Raw genomic sequence first — 14,948 nt, 5'->3', positions numbered from 1 at the left:
GTTCGTTGATTAATTTGCCAAGAACAAACCTGAGAAGCTTTTCTGCCAGGTGGAAACTGTGGATTCTGGTGGGAGCTCTCCACAGACATGTTGCTCGGGGCCCCTCCCTGGGGCGGGAGGCTCTGCGTGCGCGTCGGGCAGAAAAGCCCCACGGTGACCTCAGTGCCCTCCTGGGCCGTGACGGGAACCTGAGGTTCCCAGGGTCCTGATGGCAGGTGCCCACCGCTTGGCTCCCTCAGGCCTGTGGGCTGGTATGTGCAGGACCCTCACTCAGCCCGGTCCAGGGCTCGGGATGTGAGCAGGGCCTCAGACACCCCTCCAGCCTCTGCAGGGGACCCCTGGGCCCCCCAATCTCAGGCTCCCCTCACAATCCCCCCACCTGGAACTTGCCAGATGTGCCAAGGCCACTGTTTGGGGAATATCTGGGGAATATTGTTCTCTTCTCTTCGCTTTATGGAGCTGACAAGCCACCTTGGCACCCGAGTGCCTGCCTGGCCCCTGCCCCGGGGGTTCTGTCACCGAAGATGAGCTGGCCCGCCATCTCTAGGATGTTGTTTGAGTGGTGTCAATGGTATGCCCTTGTGGTCCGTTGTCCCCCACCCAGAGCCATTCTGTGACCTGTATCCAGGCTTCTTCCCTTCTACGGGTGAGCGGTGCTCACTACGGTTTCCTGTTTGGCTGCTGATGGGCATCTGGGTCATTTCCAGTGAGGGGGGTGTTGGCGGGAAATCAGCAGCCACGGTCAAGTCATTTCCTGGCCCTGTGGCCCCAGGCCCTCCCATATCACTGCCCTGGGGCCTCATCAGAGGGCCATCTCCGACTGGCACCCCAGCAACCGAGGCTGGACCCACACCAAGTGATGCCTCTCGACAGTTTGTCCGGGTGACGTGTCTGTGTCACCTCCCTCTGCCCTTCCGCCTGGGGGAACCTCGAGGGAACAGCACTTCATGCTCAGACAGGAGTTCTTAGGGCGGAAAGTGCTCCAATCTGGTACTGGGGAGCGCCCTCCTCTCTCCACCATATCCAGTAACAAACACTGAGGACTTGGGACCAATTGCGTTTCCCTTTTCAACTTGGCTGCCAGGAAACCCAGAGCCATGGCTCTTAATCAGTCAACCCTGATTCTGTAAAAAAAAAATCTGCCCTTTCTTTGTATCTATGGGTCTTCCTTTGTATGTCCAGTTCTCAGTGCAACTTTCGGGATGCCTCCGAGCTCAGGCCTAGTGAGGCTGGCAGTCTGACCGTCCATGTCCCCAGATCATCTGTGGAGCTGTGAAGCCCACACACCGGTCTGTTGATGCACTCACAGACCTGCATGGACGGGTGCTCCCAAAGTGCTTCCGTGTTCGAGTTCTCCCCTGATGGATACTACAGAGTCAGGACTTACCTGTCTCCAAGGCCACCTGAGCCAAAGAGGAGTCGGGCCAGTTGCTCCAACCCAGAACTGGACGCATGCTCATGTGTGTGACCGGAATTCCAATTGCATCCGTGGGTGGGGGACAGGGCCAAATGCCCCCCAGGGCGAGGCAGAGCATGTCCCCTTTCCATAGCGGGGTGCCATCAAGGTACAGGTGTTGGGTGGGAGGTGGGGCACTGTGACCCTTAGAGGCCAGGGGTCTGGGTTATGTTGAGAAGAGGGTCCCCATGGAGCAGCTGAGACCCCCACTGGACGAGTGGGCCTCTCCTGGGCCCGGGCACCCCGATGCCCTACCCCGTCATTCAGCAGCGTCCCTCAGCACAGGTGCTCCACGGAAACTGAAGCTGAAGTCACAGCAGAACCTAAGCTGGGGATGCCACGAGGAGGGGACACATCCAGGGAGCTTGGCCGGTCCCAGGCCTCTCCTGGAATAAGGGGTCTACACACAGGCCTAGAGCCCGGGACCCTCTCAGCACCATGATGAACACTGTAAGCAGGTCACCGTATGCAGTTTCGTGCTGTTCTGGTTATCTACTGCATGCATACCAGCAGTAGGGTTTACAAACCTGCAACGTGGGCGAGACTTGGTGAGGACACTCACCCCTGCTTCACGTGGTGTCAGGTGGGGTGGCCACCCTCTGAAGACCGGCCATCATCTGAGCACCCGTCGTGGCCCCTCCATGTGTCCTCCCCATGTGACAGGGTCTTCTCACATCATGGAGGCCAAGTCCCAATGGCAAGCGTCTCAAGGGCGCCATATGCCTCTTCCTCCTGCCCTCATCCCAGGGGTCACACGGTGTCTCCTCTTCTTCATTTGTGCTGGAAGTTGACCCACGTCGCAGGGCAGGGCGCCAAAACCACGGGAGAGAAGTTTTAAAACTACCACACATATCTGCCACCCTGTGTGATTCCATGGGTCCTAGGAAGCGCTGGTCCTCCCCAAGGGCCTGCCAACTTTTCCCACTGGCCGAGGTGGCGTGGGCCGCCATGCCTGAAGTGGCTCCCAGGGGGTTTGACATGAGTGCTCTTCTGGGAAGCAGACTTGCTTCCCAGCAGGGATGGCTGTGGGAGGGCAGCCAGTGTGGACACTGCTGACACCTGCCAATGGCGGGCCCGCAGAGCAAGTGCCTGGCACCACCAGGCAGAAGAGCCACACAGGGGGCTTGCTGGGATACTGTCCCCGGGGGTCTCGGCTCTGGCCCGATGCACATTCACTCTCATGACAAGTTCTTCATAGTCAGGACAGGCAAGTAAGAACGGGGTGCACAGAATGAGGGCCATGGCCGACACGGGCCAGTTTTATTGAAAATGCAGCCAGGTTTTCCCTGGGACTGGTCAGTGAGGGCCCAGCAGGCCCCAAGAAGGAGGTGACAGATGGGCAAGCATGGCCCAGACCCACCGGGGAACACAGGCAGGTGACCCGGATGCAGGTGGCCGGCACCAGAGGGATCCCCTCTTCACCCCCCAACGGGGATGGACGACAGCTGGAGGGATGGGCTGGCTCTGGTCAATCTCTAAGACATTCCGAGTAGAAAAATAGACCTTTCCCTCAACAAGCAACCACCCTGCAGTCTTGAGGGCCACTGGGAGGCCAGGATAAACCTCTAGGTGAGGTCGCAGTGGCCACTTTCTGCCGTAAAAGCACGAAAACACGACATTGTCTATAAACAGTCTGGCCATGCAGAGTCAGTCCCTCCAAGGGTCAGGTGCCAGCAGGCACAGGGACTTAGCGCCTGGAAGTCCCCAGGGCAGCGGGCCAGCGCGTACCCTACCTGCTCCTCATCGGGGCCTTCTGCTGGGGGGTGGCCGCATCCTGAGTGGTGGCAGTGGCCCACGGGCCTGCCGGCCACCCCCTAGGAGAGCAGCTGCAGCACCTGCCGAATGCGCTGGGTCTTCTCCTGCGGGAGGGGTTCTGCGCCACTGGCCTCGTCCAGCTCCCGCATCAGGGCTTCTGCCTTCTGCACCGTCAGCTCCCGGGCGCGGCCCCTGAGCCCCTCCAGGTAGGCCAGCAGGGTGGAAAAGAGCTCATCAGGAACCTGGGAGGGGAGACGATGAGGCTCTCAGGGGCCAGGCGGGGTGGCGTGGGAAGTGTGGACCCTGAGTGGTGGGGAAACCAGGCATTCACAGTGTGGGTCCCAGGCTCGGGGCAGGGCTCCTGGCCCAGCAACTGGCATCTCGGACTGCACCCCTGTGCCAGCGAGAGGACCCCCCCGCCCCATGCCACACACCTGCTCCCACTCTGTCCCCCTCCTGTAGGACCATGGGACTGGGGGAGGTAGGGAGGGAGGTCCGACCTCCTGCAGAGACCCTCTCCCAGTCCTGGGCTATTCCCTCCACGGGCTTCAGGCTCAGCGCTCTGGGTTCTCACCCCTCCTGAAATGCCACTAAAGAGACAGGTGTGTTTGTGAGGAGAGAGATCTTCTAGGACAAAGAATGGAGGTCAGAGAGAGATGAAGCGGATAAAACCAAGTTTAACTGCCATCACCCCAGGCTGCCTGACTCCAGGTCCAGCTGGTACCATCCAGAGGCGAGACTGAAGGAATGGCCGGGTCCACTCAAGAAGCAGTCAGTGACTCCCACGTCTCGACTCTGAAGCCAGAGTCCTGAAGGCAGAGGCACTGGCACAGACACCCCAGGCAAGGGCAGAGCCGGGGCCCAGGTGGTGACCCACCCCCCAACAGTCCCCCACCATGGTCAGCAGGCGGGGACACCCCCCACCCCCACCCCACGGTCAGCCAGTTCTGACAAGGGCACAGAGACCCTTCAGTGGGGAAGAGCCAATGCTCCAACGGACGCAGCTGGGACCGCAGGACGTCCCAGTGCAGAAGCAGGAAGCTGGACCCCACCGTGCGCCGGCTTCAGACATCAGCTTAGAACGGGTCAAATGAGGAGTTAAAACTATAAACTCTTAGAAGAAAGCACGGCAGAAAATCTTGGTGATCTGGGATTGGGCAACGATTTCTTAGATGGGACACAGAGCGCACGAGCAGCTAAATAAGCCCCAGACACATGAACTTCATCTGAGCTAAACGCTCCAGCGCTAAATGTCACGGTGCATGAGTTAGAGCTCATCTCAGCACAAAGCAGCTCTGCGCTAAGAGCAGCCCGTGGCCACGGACACGGGAGGCGCAGGGACTCCCGGGTGGTGGGCTGGGCACAGGGAGGGGGTACAAGAGTTCACCTGCTGGACAGCAGCCTTCCCCACTCCCTCCCCTCCCCCTGCTGTGCCCCCAACGCTGCTCACTGACAGGCTGCCCACCACCCCCTCCGCATTGCCTCCCACCCTGGGCCTCCTCCCCAGCTGCGTCCCCCACTCACTTCACGTTACCCTCTGCCTCCCTCTATGGGCTACACCCCTGCCTCCCCTGACAGGCTGCCCCACCGAGCCTCCCCCACAGCTGCCTCCTGCCTCTACCAATGGGCTCCCCTCACTCTACCTCCCTCTACTTACTGTCCTCCCCCCAGTCCACCCCTCCCATGCTGCGCCCTTCCCTCACAGTTGCCCCCTGCCTCCTCCAATGGGCTGCCCTCCACCAGCTTCCACAGCATCAGTAGCCAAGCCTGTGTCCTGCAGCAAGACTAGAAGATTCTATTCTGAAATCGGAGGATACAGGAGAGAAAACCCAAGATCATGAGTCTAGCACATCAACTCACACAGGAGTGCATGGGCCACTGGGGCATGTGCAGCCTTGGCCACCCCTACAGGGCGCTGTGTCGGAGCAAAGTCTCTGATTCCAAAGTCAGAGGCCAAGCACACAAACCACAAGCAACCTGGACAAAATAAAGGTTATATGGAGAGAACAAAATGTGAACACTGCATTATTGCCATCCTCGGAGAAATCCGGAGATGCGATCCAGCCCTAACGTGGGAACAGGGTGCTCCAAGAGGCACATGGCAGAGAGAAGCTGTGTCCTGCTCAACACGTGCCACCAGCTGCCCTCGCTGGCCTGGCTGCCATGGGCTGCTGGGTGTCCCCCCGGGTGCCAGCGACGCGGGGCTCTGCTGCAGGGGCTCCCGGCCACCTGGACTGTCTGGTCTGGAGAAGCATCTGCATGGATCTTCTGTCCACTCTGAAACTGGGCTGTCCTGTCACCGAGCTAGGAAGGCTCTGCCTGGGTAGCAGACTGGCCGCAGGACACGGGGCACATGCGCACTTCCTCCTTCCTGTGGGGGGCTGTCTCATTCCCGTCTGTCTGTCCCTCCGTGTCACCGTGCTTGTGGAGCTGTGTTCAAGGCAGCTGTGCCCGACCCGAGGTTAAGATGGGAGAGCGTCAGCCCTGATGCCTGCAGCTTGGGCTCATTTTCACTTTTGTTAGAGGTCGGCTGAGGTCACTTTCATTCTCTGATGTGTGACATCCAGCTGGCCCCATGTGGCTTGTTGGGGAACAGATTCCTTCCCCGTCGACTGGCCTTGGCTCCCTCCTCCTCAGGGTGTCCTGAACGTGTGGGCCACTTCCAGGCTTTCCCTCCAGCTCCCGTCAGTCCACCTCACAATTAGATCGGGCTTCCGGATCTGTCTCATCCCTGAAACCCAATTTTATGTCCTGTTCCTGGAAGAAAGTACTCCTGAACACACTGGGGCTTGCACGCACACCCATGTGCACACGCACGTGCACACCAACACACCCTTGTCCTATGCAGCCAGATGGCCGCCACAATGTTGGGCCGTGTTTGCCTCTGCCTTGGGGGCTGGAAGCAAGGTTCCCAGGGGAGGAAGATGCTAGTTTGGGTTCTGCTCATCAGTGCACCAGGAAGACTGGACATGTGTGGGACCGCAGAACGGTTCTGCCCCAGGTCATGGCCTCTGCTGCTCTGGCAGGCAGCGCTGGAGGGCCACTGCTGCAAAGGTCCCGACAAGGAGCATCCCAGCACTGTGCTGTGGGGAGTCACAGAGATGCCCAAATGTGTGCCACACGGGAGCCGGCAGTGCAGGGCCTGTCCAGGGTGGCAGGCTGCTCTGGAGGGAGACTGAGGGCAGGACAGCGTGAGGGCCACAGAGGGAAGCGTGAGGAGTGTGGCTGACTGTGGGATCAGGAGGCAGCTGGATGCAGGCTGGGAGGCAGAGGCACCGCGGTCTACAGAATCTGGGGTCCAGAGCACCAAAGGACCCTCTGGCTTTCACACCAGGCTCCCCCACTGCCCTCCCTGCTGCCCGCCCCCAACCCTGCTGAGCCACTCAGGCCCTGGGAGTGTCTGCTGAACTGAGGGCCAGGCCTTGTTATCAGAACCACACACACCAACAGCCAGCTTGGCCCTCCCCTCCCTTTCCGGCATCCCTAGGCACCTTGGCTATAGTCACCTACTTGTGGCTCGGGGCTCTCCTCTATCCCACTGCCCATGCTAGACCTAGGTGAGCTCTGACCCCGACCTCAGCAGGCTTGCCATCGATCAATCTACCCTTCCACCCACCGGTTACTACACCCTCTCTGGAAAGCCCCTGAAAACCACCAGTACCCCAGCTGGGTTTTCAGATACACACGCCCCATTTTCCAGGGCAGCCCAGGACACTAGGAAGGGCCAGTGAGGCCGACAAGCCTTGTCTTCTCTGTTCCAGCAGGGCAGACATGTAAGGAACTGGCAGGACACCAGGAAGCAGCAAGGTGCGGCGTCCCTCCACTCTGGGGAGGACAGTCCGCTCAACGAAGAGTGCGTGGCCACACGCGCAGAAGACCTACATCAGCACAGACGGGGTTGACCCCAATGTGTTAAAGACCTAAATGTAAGACCAAAAGCTAAAAAACCCTTACCAGAAAAGAGTGGTAACTTTCTTGACCTCAGGTTAGGCAGTGATTTCTTAGTTATGATGTGGAAAACACAAACAACAAAAGAAAACATAGAGAAAATGAGGCTTCATCAAAGTGACGACCTATCCCTAGCACAGCTCCCACCACTGTGACAACCAGGTCTCAGTGGGATGGGCATGACTGGGAAGCAAGGGCCGGCCACAGCAGCGGTCCCCGGGGCGCCCTGGGCCCCTCCCCCGGAGAGTAGCGTGTCCACAGAGGCGAGGAGCGGCTCCAGCTCTGGGAGCCGAGGGCACACAGGCCCGGGCAGGGTGGTCGGGGCACCGAGGTCTGTGCGCGTAGCTCCCCAAGTGGCTGCCCATGTGTGCTAGCTGCTCCCGAGAGTTCTGGGGACCGCGTGTCCCTGGGTCTGAGATCCTAGGCTCAGAAGTCTTCCGAGTGGGGAGCTGGCATGGGGCTGTGCAGGACAGCAGGGTCATGGGGAAGGGGTGTGGTGCTATTGGCCCTGAGGGGGCTCTGCTTGTAGGCCAGACCGCCCGCAGCCCTAGGCCTTGTGTGGACAGCTGCCCTCCCCACCCGGCCACACCCACAGCCTCACTTCACGCTGTGGTTCTCAAGTGGTTCTTTCATGGAGATCACCCCCATCATGTACACACGGGCACACGCGACCTCCCTGCCGCAGAGCCACCACAGTTGTCATGAAAACTGCATGTGTCAAAGCAGATGATGATAGCATGGGACACTGACCTGTGAGGAAGTCCACACTGACATACAATCCACACCTACCCCCCAGCGTGCACACACCACCCCTCAGCGCGCACACACCTGCCCGCCCTGTGTGCACACAACTAACTCCCCCAGCATGCACACAACCGGCCCTAAGCATGCACACACCTGCACCCCCAGCATGCACACGCCTGCCCGTCCCGTGTACACACAACTGACTCCCCCATTGTGCACACATCTGCTCCCCACAGCATGCACACCCACCTAGTCCCCCACCACGTGCTTCCTCTCCCCTCCCCGCCAAGCGTGCACACACCTGGTCGCTGTCGTACATATGCAGCAGCAGCCACGTCTGCCTTGTCTTCTGAAATCTCCAGTTCTCGTGCTTCTTGGCCCAGCTAGAAAGCAAGGACAGGAAGTTCAGATGCCAGCAGAAGATGGCGGAAGGGTCTGTGTGGCCCCCCAGGCTCCCGGCCCCCCAGCTAGAGGGGAGCCGACAAGGAGCAGAGGGGGATCAGGGGCCTGGTGCTGGGAGGACACCTCACTTCTGCATGCCGGGGAGGCCTCGGCCAACTGGGCCTGCTTCCACACCTGCACCAGATGGCACAGGGCTCTTCCTTCCAGCCTGACAAGGCCACCATTTTATGATGCAACATGTATATCTGGAATTTCATGAAATCCTTTATTGTGTGCTACAGCAGAGTTTGCCGACCAGAGTGCGGAAAACATTTAAACTGAGAGCTGTGGGCACCTGGGTGGCTCAGTGGGTTAAGCCTCTGCTTTCAGCTCAGGTCATGATCTCAGGGTCCTGGGATCGAGCCCCGAGTCGGGCTCTCAGCTCAGCAGAGAATCTGCTTCCCTTCCCATCTGCCTGCCTCTCTGCCTACTTGTGATCTCTGTTAAATAAATAAATAAAATCTTAAAAAAAAAAACCAAAACCACAAACCCAAAACCGAGAGCTGTTTGGTGGAGAGTGAGGGACAGTAAGCTGGGAGGAGCCAAGAATCCCGACCCGGAGGGCCATGCAGGTCTGGACTGCTTCGGTGTCAGGGAGACATGGACATGTTGTGTGGCAGCCACAGAGCAGTACCTGAGCCAGACTGGACCGGTGCTCCCCTCCTCCCGGGGGAGCAGACACCATGGCCACAGCCGGATTCACGGCATGAATCTACCATGCATCACTGAGGTCAGGAGACCGACTGACGGTCCCCCCTTCGGGCAGCATGCCGGGCCTCTGGAACGGAGCCGGGCCCAGCCTCCCACACTAGCAGGTGCCGCACTCAGTACGGTCCCCGGAAGAAGTGGGAAAGCAGACACCGAAACAGCGGGCATTAGGGGAAGGGATGGAAAGAAGGGAGAAACCTTCTCGCTGGTTCCTGAGGATAATCCCGAGGGGCTCCCTCCTGCATGCTGGTCATCAAGTCATGGCCTCAGCCTCAAACTTTCCTCCATTGCCCGCTCCGTAGAAACAGAGGGCTTCCTTTGCCAGATGGGCCAATGGAAGGAGAAGGTGCGGGAGAGACATATCAGGATAAAAGAGGAAGGCTCTTCCAGCCTGGTTTTGGCAAGAAACCTCCAGGAGCCAATAGTCCACTGTAGCCGCAGCCGGACAGCCCATGAGCAGCCTTCCTAGCAAGTCCCGTCGGCTCGGCTCCTGTGACTTCTCTGCCATTCTGTGAGCCATGGCTGGGCCTTTTTGCAACCCTGGGGGAGTGGCTGCCTTTCGGTCTGCTCCTCCTGGGTCTCAGCTTCTCGACTCACTAGCAAGCCCTCATTATGTCTCTTTGTAATAAACTTCCCTGTGCCTCCATCAACCAGCTGCTCCCTGGCCTGTCCCCCACCTCGAGGATGGCACATGACCTTGCCCCAGGGTCTGTGGGGTCCCTCTTGGGCTGAGAGAGGTGTGGTGGTTCTGAGCTCCATTGGCTGGGACCTGGACTCCCTGGACCTGGCTCCATCACCCACATATGGACAGCGTGGACAGGCTGTGAGCCCAAAGCAACACACCCTACCCAACCCCAGGGCTCTGGTCACCTGAGCCCCCAGGGAGTCCGAATGGCTTCAGATATGCTGCGTGAGCCCACAGAAAGTGAGGGGCACCAGCTGGGGGCCCCAAGTACCTCCATGACAGGCAGAGAGGACGCCCCCAGACAAACAAGGACGATGAGGACAATGACAAGAAAGATGGTGACGATGAATAGGGACGAGCCAGCCCAACCGCTGGGGCTCCCACTCCACCTGGGAGATGCCTTGCTGACAGGCAGTGGCCAGCACTGACTGAGAATCTCCATTTTGGGGAGCAGAGAAAGTGAGAGACAGGTCAGCAGGGAGCAAGCAGGGACCCAGGGTCAGTGCAGACTCCCCGGGGCCAAGGGGAGAGCCCCACCCTCCCGAGGGAGTGTGGAGTCCAAAGTGGCTCCTAGAGAATGCGACTCTGGGCACCCCAAGGTCACGGATGAAGGACGCTTCAACACGGAGCCAGGCAAGAGGCAGGCACAGTCACTGCCCAGGCCTCAAGCCCATGGACACCCAGGGGCACGGCACAAGAGGGGTGACAGGTGTGACAGCAGCTCTGAGGCTCTTGTTCCATGGGCAGCTCAGGGCTGAGGCCCTGCCTGAGCCCCAGCCATCAGGCAGACTGTGGAGCCCCAGAGCTGGGGAATGTGTCTCTGACCTCCACAAGCCTCCATCCCCAGGGCTCTCAAAACAATCCTGAGAACCCCTCCCCAGGCCACACACATGCCAACTCCCACGTTCAAGCCTGACGCAGCCATGGCCCCTCATGGCAATCCCAGCTCCGTCTTCCTGGCAGAAATGAACATATCTCCTCTGATGGGAAGATCCACCCTGGTGCGTGGATCAGAACCCAGGTGTAATGAGGGTTCTCGGCTGTGATGGGGTGCAGCAGCCTCTCACATCTGCAGGCAGGCCCTGGGCTGCTGGGGCTCCATACCCTGCCAGCCCCCAGGCCCTGTGGCATCACCACCCACTCGGGGGCCTCCACCCTGCCTCTGCCCTGCTTGTACCCTGCCTGGGTGGGTGACCCACTGTACAGCCTCCACTGGGGGCGGGACTGTGGGGCCAGGACAGGGCACCTCCGGCCCAGAGGAAGGAGTTGGAGGAGCTGACAGGAGCCACAGCGCGTGCCACCCCTGAGGTGACAGCCGGGGAGCTGGGCCCTCCATACAGTGGAGTGAAGACTGGGTCCCCAGCCCTCCCGCTCGGTCTCAGCTGCTAAGGCTCCCAGCCTGAAGAGTAAGTACGAATCACAGAAAGTAGGGACCCACTTCATGGGGAGGAGAACCAGGCGTAGGGACCGGGCTGGAACACGTGCCTCTACTTCCCGGTAAGTTTCTCGGCAAACAGAAGCCAATGATCTCATAGCAGCCTCACTTTTCCCTGAGCTTCTAGAAAGTCTCCCATGAAGCTGTTAGAATACATTTGGCAGCTGCTGCCCAGCTGCTGACGACAGGATGACTGACACAGGGTCGGCAGGCAGTCCCAGGGCTCTAGCCGAGGCTTGGTGACCATGCCCTGCTCTGCTCCCCCTGCACGGCAAACTCCTGCAACACAGGATGGCGGCCCTCCCCTCCCTCAGACAGCCCCTGGGGTTGATGACACCCACCAGGATGGCCATGGGGACACCACTGGAGGTGGCACTACAGACGCTGGGGTCCCAGTGGTTCTGGGAGCCACAGGGGAGCCAGGTCACTAAACATGGAGCCCGTGTCCCTCCTGGCACAGAAGCCCTGGGACACTGGCCGGGCCCCACAGGACAAGGTTGTCTTACCCACGGAGGTAGTCCAGGGCCAGCTGGGACCCAGAGCGCTTGGCCAGCAGGCTCTGGGCTGCTCCCGACTCCCGCAGCCGCCTCCTCTCCTCTTTCCTCCGCTCCTTCTTCAGCTTCCTGTCCCGGATCCTCTTCTCCTCTGGGGTCAGTGCAGGCAGCTGGGGGGCCGTCTCCTGCTTGGTCCCTGACACCGTGTCTCCCTGCAAGTCAAGGGAAAATTGGCCTGTGAGGATGTCCCACGGCATCTTGGACCCCCGCTCTTGGGAGCTGAGCCCCTCTGTACCCCATGCTGGGATCCCCAGTGCCCCTCTCACCTCAGGAACTGGGGACGGGGCTGCTCAAAGTCCTGCTCTCCCAGGGACCCAGGCATGACTATCTCACCCCCCAGGATGGGTGAAAGTTCACTCACCTCAGCCCTGTTGCCCTGCACCTGCGCCTCTGCACTGGGGGCTAGGATTTCTGGCCTTGACAGGGCCCCTATCCCCTGAGGCCCTAGAGCCGCCTCCCCACCTCTCCAACCCTCCCTGTTCCCACCCCCTCCCCACCCACCCAACCCTAAGGAGTTTCTGGCCCCCAGGGTTCACAGAGGCTGCGCTGAGAGTGCACACAGCTTGCAGGGGATGGGGAGGGGCAGTCTTCCCACCATAAGCATCCACTGAGGCCCTTATGCTTGCCTGAACCTCTCCTGGGAGCAGGTGGCCAAGCAGCTGGGGGGCACAGTGCTAGTGTGGCCTCTCGCCTCCTGACACTACCACTTTCCCAGACACCCACTATAAAACCAGATGGAGGCTGAGGACCCCAGCAGCTGCACACTTCCCCCTTCCTGGAAAACCTGGAATGCCAGCATTGGTCGCTGTGATTCTGGCCAGGGACCAGGCTACTGCCCCCAACGCTTCTAGGAAGGGCGAGCACACTGCCCTGGGCCATCCAGTGTCTGCACAGCACCCCCTCCCTTCCAGTATCCCCACAGGCCACGCAGGCCCCCTCCTAAAGTGCCAGTGCCTTGACAACCTTTGTGTTCCAACTCAACACCAGATCCTTCCAGAATCTTCTAAAACAAGAGAGCAGCTCTCTCCAGCTCCTCTGTCTCCTTTAAAAACAGCTGAATTTACCAGCTGTGGGGCTTCAGGCCTGCCCTAGGGAGTCTCCAGCAGCCTCGACATGCACACACATTCACACACAGACACACACACACACAGATGCACTCACACACATAGACATACAGACACACATGCACACACAGACACATGTACATGGGGCTTGCAAGCTGCCAGTACAGGAGGGTCCTTGGACACCCCACCTTCTTGGGAAGTCTCCCACACACAGACACAGCCCCAGAAGCCCAGCTCCCCCAGCTGCCTGAGAGGTGTCTGGTTTTCAGGTGGGGCTTCCTGAGGCCAAGGGCGGAGTGGTCTGAGGAGTGTGACGTGGACACCCACTACTCAGACCCCTTGGCCCACGGCAGCCAGCATTGTGGACAGCACAGAAAGTCTGACTCTGAGAGGAGCAAACGAGCTCTGAGTGCGGGCCAGCCTCTGTCCCCGCGGTAGCCATGTGGGCAGCACGTCAGCAGCCACCTAGGGCCGAAGTCCTGGGGCAAGGTCAGGACCGTAGTAGTGCAGGGCCAAGAGCATGGGGACACTGACCCAGGGGGCCCTGGGAGGGGCAGGGAGGGCAGGAAGTGCCTGCTCCCATGATGAGGGCTGCTGGCATGACTCTCTGCACCCTTCACGGGGCCAGCCGTCACCAGGATGTGGCCTCTGCCCCTGAGGTTGGAGGAGCCTGTCGCACTAAAGGTGGACTCCGGGGCATTATGAGGGCCCAGTCCCCATGGAGGGGCCAGCAGCTGGGCGGCTGGGACCCAAGTGCGGAGTAGCCTGCACAGCCTAGGTGTTGCCCGGGGCTTCTGTGACACCCAGCACGAAGGGCCCATGTGTGGTATTAGACACAGAAACCTGGAAGGACACACATAGCTTCCTTCTCTTTCTGGTCACCCTGGCATGGCGGTGGCTGGAGTCTGTGCTCCATGTCCTCGGGAAGCTAAGTATGACCCCTGAGTTGTTCAGAGGGTTGTGACGCCCGCCCTCGATGGCGCCAGGGGCCAGCCAGGAACGCTGAGGGGGTCCAGACCCACCAGATGCCCACAGCCAGCCCATGGCCCACGCCGAAAGACTTCTCCAAAGAAGCTGGAAACAGAGAGTGACAGGTGAAACCTCCTGAATTTTAAATGCTGGCAATTTCAATGAAACAATGCATAGCCTGTAGGCGAGACCAACCACTGCACACGAAGCTGGAGAGGAAGCCCGCCCCTCTGCCCCAGACCTCCCCCTCTGCCCCAGACCTCCGAGCCCTGAGGCCACGACAGCCATCGCTCCTGCTGGGCCAGCCTTCCCTTCCCTAAGCTCAGGCAGCCTGCCCTTTCTGGCTCTCTTCCATGGAAAGGGGATGCCAAGGAACCAGCCGAAAGCCCCTCTCCCATTGTCCCTGCTGGGAAGGGGGACGGAGTGATGGAGCTCTGCCCCTGCCCCAGCTTCGGTCCTTGCCCTGGAGGGGACCACATGAACCTAAGCAACTATTTGGGAAAAACACAAGGGTCCCGGGCATTGCTGGAAGGTCAAGAAGTGGGGCCCAGGTGTGCAGGGCTGTGACCTGGTGGGGGCAGCAGCCATGGACCAGCTGTGGGCCTCACCTGGTCTCTCTGCTCTGGGTGCCCTGACCGTCCTGGCCTGGGCCGGGTGATGCCCCCACTGCTGCCACCATCATGACTGGGGCCCTGTGAGGGTGTCCGGCTGTAGGGGGCAGAGCTGTCTCAGCTGCAGTAGGGCTGGCTGGACCCAGGGACCTCCTAGCATGTCTGGATGAAGGCGGTGGGGGCCTATCTGGACCCTTCTGGCTACCTTCGTCCCGCAGCGTCACCACTGCAGTGGGAGGCCAGCGCAAGCATCCCGGGAAGCAAAACCATTTGTAACGTGAAGCGTCTGCCAGCCGCTGTCAGGAAGCTTGGCGACCCCACCGTCCCTGGAGGTGGAGCTTAATTTCCTCTGATTGTGAATGAACTTTCTCCCGTTGCCACTGATCTGATAACCCTCTGCAGAATTAGGTTTTAATTAGCAAATAACACTTGGGACACTAAGCTGCCACCATCACCAATGCCCATTCCTTGGGTTAAAGGTTGCCCAAGGGCTTGGGAATGCCTATGTAAACACAAAAAATTCTGAAAAGGAAGGAATGCAGGAGTCCAATAATTGAAGCCTACTGGGGCCCCTTTTG

The 14,948-nt window shown here is 59.9% G+C and overlaps 1 protein-coding gene across 3 annotated transcripts in view; it reads right to left on the bottom strand.

Annotated features, from left to right (window-relative positions):
- Positions 1 to 2,688: 2,688 nt before the first annotated feature.
- Positions 2,689 to 14,948, bottom strand: part of C18H7orf50 (chromosome 18 C7orf50 homolog) — a 125,406-nt gene continuing 113,146 nt past the window's right edge. For all 3 annotated transcript variants that reach the window (XM_047712642.1, XM_047712641.1, XM_047712640.1), the window contains exons 3-5: positions 11,679 to 11,878; positions 8,205 to 8,286; positions 2,689 to 3,453 (exon numbers count right to left, since the gene is read on the bottom strand). In XM_047712642.1, the coding sequence (XP_047568598.1) occupies positions 3,271 to 3,453; positions 8,205 to 8,286; positions 11,679 to 11,878 (465 nt within the window). In that variant the 3' untranslated portion in view covers positions 2,689 to 3,270. The remainder of the gene's footprint in view (positions 3,454 to 8,204; positions 8,287 to 11,678; positions 11,879 to 14,948) is intronic.

This window comes from Lutra lutra, chromosome 18 (genome assembly GCF_902655055.1).
Source record: "Lutra lutra chromosome 18, mLutLut1.2, whole genome shotgun sequence".
NCBI lineage: Eukaryota > Metazoa > Chordata > Mammalia > Carnivora > Mustelidae > Lutra > Lutra lutra.
This window is presented reverse-complemented; position numbering and strand designations above follow the sequence as displayed.